This window comes from Bison bison, unplaced genomic scaffold (genome assembly GCF_000754665.1).
Source record: "Bison bison bison isolate TAMUID 2011002044 unplaced genomic scaffold, Bison_UMD1.0 scf7180017864390, whole genome shotgun sequence".
NCBI classification, from domain to species: Eukaryota; Metazoa; Chordata; class Mammalia; order Artiodactyla; family Bovidae; genus Bison; species Bison bison.
The window spans coordinates 124,842-132,860 of NW_011494962.1; the positions used below are offsets into that span (position 1 = coordinate 124,842).

An 8,019-nucleotide genomic window follows, 5' to 3' on the forward strand; every position below is an offset into this window, starting at 1 on the left:
CACCAGCCCCAAGCATCCAGGAACACATGTATACTAATTAAATAATTTTCTATTAAAAAAAAAAAAAAAGAAAAAAAAAAAGAAAAAAAATACAAGAAAAAACTATAAAAAAATAAATAAACAAATAAAACACATTATAATGCAGGAGGCCTGGATTCAATCCCTGGGTTGGGAAGATCCGCTGGAGAAGGGAATGGCCTCCCATCCCAGTATTCTTGCCTGGAGAATTCCATGGACAGAAGAGCCTGACAAGCTATAATCTATGAAGTTTCAGAGTTGGATGTGACTGAGTACACATACACACACATAAAATATTTTCATCAAAACTGCAACATGCTAAGCATGCTACCTTCAATGAAGCAAAAATTTGACTCAATGAATCAATGTAAGTAAGATTTTTGCACCCAGAAGAAATCTATAATGTTAATAAAGAATAAGGGATCACTTTTTAACTTTCAAAAAAAAAAAAAAAAGAATGCCACCATAAAACTCCTAGGAAAGATCATAAGCCAAACATCCTCTGACATAAATCATACCAATGTGTTCTTAGGTCTACCTCCCAAAGCAATAGAAATACAAACAAAAATAAATTAATGAGACCTAATAAAACTTCCAAGCTTTTGCACAGAAAATGATAGCATAAACAAAACAAAAAGACAGCCTACAGAATGGGAGAAATATTTTCAAACAGTGTGGCCAAGAAGTGCTTAATGTCCAAAATATAAAAAAAAAAAAATGAAATCTTTTGGTGCATTACATAAAATATATTTTAAAATAAAAACTGTAAATTATTGGAAATTTTCTTTGTTATTGTCACCCTTTTATCATAATTAAAATTAAAAAAAAATTCTTGGAGCACATGTGAAATCCCTTGCGATGACTCTGAGAACAACTAGGAAGAGAAATATCAGAGGCCAAATGTTTTAGAATGAATATGGGCTGAGCACTATTAGAGCACTGTTTTGTGACTCTTTATATTTCATTGGTCTTCCACTAAGTTTGGGGTAGCCATATTGATGGTACAAGTAGAATAAGTAGAAAAATAAAAATAAGTGATCTTGTACCACTTACCTGAAATTTTCAATGCAATCACAGTAAAGGCAAGAAGAATAATCCCAGCACACCCAAGTTTCAGAGCGAATCTATGCTGACATGGACCCCGACAAACATCTGAGAGATTAAGAAAATATACCAGGTTAACTCAGTTGAGTTCATTTGGTACAAAACGCAAAGGTTGTTTGGATCACATAAGAAAGAGCTAGATTTAGGATGAGGGATAGGGGCAGAAAAGATCATTTACCAATCATCTTAAAGTAGGATTCTGAAGACTTCCCTGGTGGTCCAGTGGTTAAGAATTTGCCTGCCAACGCAGGGCACAGAGGTTGGATCTCTGGTCCAGGAAGATTTCACGTGCCACAGCACAACTAAGTCCATGCTCCACAACAAGAGAAGCCACCACAGTGAGAAGCCCATGCATTGCAGGTGAAGAGTAGCCCCCCTCACCACAACCAGAGAAAGGCTGCATGCAGCAACAAAGCCCCAGTGCAGCTAAAATAAATAAACAAGAGACCAAGGGGGTGGAAATGACAAATACATATAAAGTTTTCTCTTTTGCACTTAATATCATCTAATACATAATATACTTATTCATTTATATGTATGTCTTCCTAGTAGTATAATATAAACACAAGAATAGAAAATATTTTTTCACTATTTTGTTCACTTACAGTCGCCCCAGCACCAGGGCACATCTGCCTCAGGTGCTTATTTTTGGATGAAAAGATAAACACTAGAGGCATTTTGCCAACACTTATCTACTTTTATAAGAAATTATAAATTAAATAAGTCACAACTCACATCTCTGTCTGGTTTTCCCAAATGTCTTTAATATAATCACTATTCCACAGTCCCATAGCCTGAACAGTTCAGCCAAAGAGCTCAGGGGTAGTTTCACAATAATTGTAATACCAGGTCAATGTGCAGAGAAAGAATGTCACCTGCCATTTCAATAAACAAGAGATGTTGCGACCATAAAGCCATCAAGCAGGGCAGCTGCCCCGATGGTGAAGCCTGAGGGGAATTCAGGATAGAGGAAAAACAGGATAAAAGCCTGGGTATTTAAAATACATGTGAGTGATTGATTTCAATAAGAATGATTGATTTTTGTGTGTGTCTTCCCACATGTAGAAAAGCACTAAAATCATTAACTTGAGACATCTGTTTTTGTGATCAGCAGTCATCTTTTGACATTCAACTACATGTTTTTCCTTTTGTTTTAAGCAAAAACTCCTATAAATCCTGGATCCTCCGTCGCCTTTTGGGAAAGTTCCTTAGAGTTATCTAAGAGGCTACCTTCTTGGCTATGGTCCTCAGTAAAGTCACCAAATACATAATTCTCAACTTTTACGTTATGCATTTTTTTCAGTCAGGTGTTTATAAGCATACATTTTGTTCTTACTTTATTCTATTTTGTTTTTCAGAGTTACTTTTAGAATGATATTTTGTGGAATAATGATTGCAATCAAAATAGACAGATTTTCTGGCCCCATTGACTTGGGATCATAGATAGTAGCTTTTGAGGAAAATCTTGCCATCTTTCTGTATACTCATTCTCCAAAATGTCCTTTCAACACCATCCTCCTTTCTTCCACTTTTGCTTGATTTGAATAGGGAAGAGAAAGCCTTGCTCTTTCACATCAAAAAATACCTGTAGCTTAACCAAACTCTCACTGTAGTTATCAAAATTCCCCAAATTTCCATTACCCCATATGAAAGTATCATCAAACTCTTTTGTAACCCTAAGACTTTTCAATCTCCAATTTAGAATGTTGATAATTTAATAGTTTCAAATTATACCAAACGGTCTTAAAAAGATACAACCCATGTGCTAAGTACACTATGAAATGAATATCACATGGGATAAAAATGACAATATTAGTAAATTTGGTTTGACATCAGAAGGCAGTACTATATTATGATAATTTTATACATTTTTCTACTTAGTTTCTAGTTTCTTTTCATCCATCCCCAGCCCATGGAATCCATTACCTCATGTTAGAACCCCTATCTCCTTCACTCAGAATACTAGATCACACACACACAAAATTGCCAACTTCAACAAATGTCAAATAGTTTCATCAATGATTTTCTCCCATGTCCTGTGGCTTACCTCCTTCTAAGCTGATATACATTTTAATTTAAAAATCATCAGATTGTGATTCTATTCAAGTCTTTGATCTTGAATATCATTTTTTTCAGAACATTTTTTCCCTTCCTTTTGTAGAGTGAAAGATGTCAATCATTAAGACTACACTCCAGTGTTTTGAAGGGAACATCATGGGTGCAAATGCATTGGAACTTACAGTAATTTATAAAGGAATTTGGAATAAAGTAGGTAACTATTACAGCAAGGTAGTAAAGTATCTCTAAACATACTCCTTTGTTAATAAATAAACAAACTGTAAAACAAAAAGGGGACTTTCTGGTGGTTCAGTGGTTAAGCCTCCAAGCTTCCACTGCAGGGAGCATGGATGTGAACCCTGGTCTGGGAACAAAGATCATGCATGGTGCATGGTGAAGCAGAAAAACCAAAAAGACAAAGAAAAATACTTCTTTGTTCATATGTTCATAGATGTAAAATATTTCTTAAAGAATCCTTTTGCCAAGGTTCAGTGACAAGAGCGATGTTCACTTTTCACAAAATTATCTTGATAAAAAACAAACCTACAGGATGTGGTTTTTTTCCCATATCTGTGATTACCTATAGACAGGCCATGCTGTATCTATTTAACATTAGCATATGACTGCTGCTCATCTTCAGAGTCATGATTTAAAACCACAAATTTAAGAGAAAAATCCAAGTATTGGAAGATATACCAATGCCAGAAGGAAAATTAAAGTCACTTACTCTGACAAAGAGAAGAGGGTGACGACCTTTCAATGGCAGAATCCCTGGCTAAGTTTGAATTTTCGTACACCGGCTGATTGTCCATTGCAAATGGCAGAATGTGGCACTAATGTTGTATAAAAGAAAAAACCCTAAGTTCTATGAGGCAAGATCAGCCAAACGAAGTGCCCATTTCTGAAAAGCATTGTTGTCTTCTTATGTTCTCACCTACCCACACCTACCTACACAGCAGTGGGTTTTCTATGAATTAGTGAGAAAACCCATTTACTGGGTGTCAAGCATATTTAGACATGCAATATTGGGATAGCCAAAAAGTTCAGTTGAGTTAAAATGCAAACGAATTTTTTGGCCAACCCAATATCTACTTTCTTTAATTAATTGGCCTGTTTGACAAATTCTAGGACGGTTTGCTGTTGTCTTCATAGCCATCCTTTTTGAATACCTTTCTCTGTGCTGGGACCAGAGTGAAGGAAATGAAGCACTCTGATTTGGCTCCAAAAAAGTTAGGAATTAGGATAAACAATATTTAATACAAGGTTGTAAAACATAAACACTAATGCAAAAACCAAACCAAACCAAACCAATCCAAAACCCTGCAGGACACCTCTCAAAACCTCTAAAATCTTCTTTAAATATTTGTCCTCTCCCCTCAAGAATGTGAAATGTGGAAAATGAGGTTGTAAATGTGGAAAAGGCCACTGAGTAATAGAACAGAGAAAACAAAGAGCCAAACATCCAGACTATTCTTAGCTTAAAAGAATGCTGTGCACTGAAGTTTAATTTCAAGTTATTACTATGACCACAAGGACTCCACAATGGCCGCATTAAAAACAGTTGATGAGGAAAGAGTATACTTTTGAACCAGAATCTTGCAAAATTATGTGAGCTTCAAAAGTATAAACTGGTAGAAATATAAACCAAAGGAGAGTCTTCATTTGTCCATATATAGTGTGAAGTGTATCGATGGATTTTTTGTTCAACCATCTTCACAATTATATAATTGAAAAGACCCTTATTATTCAATTACCATTATATACATATAAAATAAATTCCTCAAGAGAACTTACATTTGGAGACTTTTTTAGTTGTGTTATTGAATTCATTGATCATCTAATCTCCTCTGTAACCCTTTCTAAACACAGATTATTAGAAATTAGAAATTTACTGTCACTATGATAGGTAGAAAGACAAATACAGAGGATATACACACATATACAACAGAGAACCATAACAAAGATGACAAAACATAACAAATAAAGCAATAAAAGAAAAACTCCAGGAGCTGATTCTAAAAGAATCAGATCAATGAGCTACCTGGCAAAGAATTTAAAATAATTGATGAGGATATAGGGATATATATTAAAGAAGAGAATATTATGAATAATTGAATACCAACAAGTTGGATAACCTAGAAGAAATGGATATAGCTCTAGAAATGTACTAATACTGAAACAGGAAGAAACTGAAAATCTGAACAATTCAACAATGGGTAAGATTTAAATACTATTTAAGAAGTAAGTATTTTTAAATCTCATAGCAAAGAAAATATCAATTGGTTGGAAATGTCTACTTAACCTTTAAATAAAAATTAACACGAATTCTCCTGAAATCTGAAGAAGATGGAACATGTCCAGCTCTATGAGAACAGCACTGCCCTGATACCAAAGCCATATAAAGACACTAAAGGAAGACTATACTAATATTCCTGATGAACACTGATAAAAATTGCAGGAACCTACAAATGCACCGAGTTCAACAGCACAATAAAAGGATTATATATCATGACTAAGTGGATTTATTTCTGGGATAGTTGAATGGTTTAACATAGGAAAATCAGTCAATGTAATACACCATATTAATAAAATGAGGGACAAAAACCACATGATATTTTTAACTGATGGAGAAAAAACCACTTGAAAAATTCCATACGTGTTCATGACAAAAACACTCAACAAACTAGGAACAGAAGGAAACTACCCCAATAGAATAAAGATCAGTTATGAAAAGGCCACAGCTAACAGCACAAGAATACACAGAAGAACTGTACAAAAAAGGATCTCATAACCCAGATAACCATGATGGTGTGGTCTCTCACCTAGAGCCAGACATCCTGGAGTGTGAAGTAAAGTGGGCCTTAGGAAGTATTACTTCTAACAAAGCTAGTAGAGGTGATGGGATTCCAGCTGAGCTATTTCAAATCCTAAAAGATGATGCTGTGAAAGCGCTGCACTCAATATGCCAGTAAATTTGGAAAACTCAGCAGTGGCCACAGGACTGGAAAATATCTGTTTTCATTCCAATCCCAAAGAAAGGCAATGCCAAAGAATGTTCAAACCACAGAATTGCACTCATTTCACATGCTAGCAAGGTTATTCTCAAAATCCTCCAAGTTAGGCTTTGACAGTGTGTAAACTGAGAATTTTCAGGTATACAAGCTGGATTTAGAAAAGGCAGAGGAACTAGAGATCAAATTGCCAACATCCATTAGATGATAGAAAAAGCAAGAGAGTTCCAGGAAAACATATACTTCTGCTTCATTGACTAAGCTAACGCCTTTGACTGTGTGGATCACAACAAACTGGAAAATTCTTCAAGAGATGGGAATACCTGGTGGCTCAGATGGTAAAGCATCTTGCTTATAATGTGGGAGACCTGGGTTAGATCCCTGGGTTGGGAAGATCCTCTGGAGAAGGAAATGGCAACCCACTCCAGTACTCTTGCCTGGAAAATCCCATGGACAGAGGAGCATGGTGGGCTACAGTCCACTGGATCGCAAAGAGTCAGACACGACTGAGCGACTTCACTTTCTTTACCTGTCTCCTATAAGATCTGTATGCAGGTCAAGAAGCAGCAGTTAAAACTGGACATGGAACAATGGAATGGTTGTAAATTGGGAAAGGAGTATGTCAAGGCTATATATTGTCACTCTGCTTATTTAACGTATATGCAAAGTGTATCATGTGAAATGCCAAGCTGGATGAATCTTAAGCTGGAATCAAGATCGCCAGGAAAAATATCAATAACCTCAGATATGCAAATGATATCACCCTGCAGATGATATCATCTGCAGATGACAGAAAGTGAAGAAGAACCAAAGAGCCTCTTGATGAAGGTGAAAGAGGAGAGTGAAAAAACTGGCTTAAAACTCAACATTCAAAAGACCAAGTTCATGGCACCTGGTCTCATCACTTCATGGCAAATGGATGGGGAAACAATGGAAACAGTGATGGATTTTATTTTCTTGGGCTCCCAAATCACTGAAGATAGTGACTGCAGCCATGAAATTAAAAGACATTTGCTCCTTGGAAGAAAAGCTATGATCATCCTAGACAGTGTATTAAAAAACAGAGACATCACTTTGCCAACAGAGGTCCGTAAGCTATGGTTTTTCTTGTAGTCATGTACAGATGTGAGAGTTGGACCATAAAGAAGGCTGAGCACTGAATTGATTTTTTTCAACTGTGGTGCTGGAGAAGATTTTTGAGCGTCCCTTGATTTGCAAGGAGGTCAAACCAGTCAAACCTAAAAGAAATCAACCCTGAATATTCATTGCAAGGACTGATGCTGAAGCTCCAATGCTTTGGCCACCTGATGCAAAGGGCTGACTCATTGGAAAAGACCCTGAGGCTGGGAAAGATTGAACAGAGGAGAAGGGGCCAACAGAGGGTCAGATGGTTTGGTGGCATCATCGACTCAATGAACATCAGTTTGAGCAAGCTCCGGTAGTTACTGAAGTACAAGGAAGTTCTGTGTGCTGTAGTCCATTGGTTGGCAAAAAGTCAGACACGACTAAGCAACTGAGCAACAAACAACAGCACAATCAATGGTATAAAACTGAGAGCTTTTCCTCTGGGGTCTAGAACAAGGCAAGGATGCCTGCTCTCACCGCTTCTCTTCAACCTAGTATTGGAAGTACTAGACAAGAAAAGCAAATAAAGGCATTTAAGTTAAAAAAAAATAAAGAAGTTAATGTATCTGTTTGGAGAGAACATAATTTCATATGCAGAAAAACAGCAGGATTCCACACACACAAAAAAATTATTGAACTAATAAATGAATTTGGCTAAGTTTCAGAATAAAGTCAATACACAGAAAGCAGTTGCATTTCTATA

General features: G+C 36.3%; 1 protein-coding gene across 1 annotated transcript in view; it reads right to left on the reverse strand.

Annotated features, from left to right (window-relative positions):
• LOC105002212 overlaps positions 1-3,992 on the reverse strand; it is a 7,161-nt gene extending 3,169 nt beyond the window's left edge. Inside the window, 2 exon segments of the mRNA XM_010858758.1 lie at positions 1,072-1,170; positions 3,908-3,992. Of these exon segments, the coding sequence (XP_010857060.1) occupies positions 1,072-1,170; positions 3,908-3,992 (184 nt within the window).
• Positions 3,993-8,019: the final 4,027 nt, after the last annotated feature.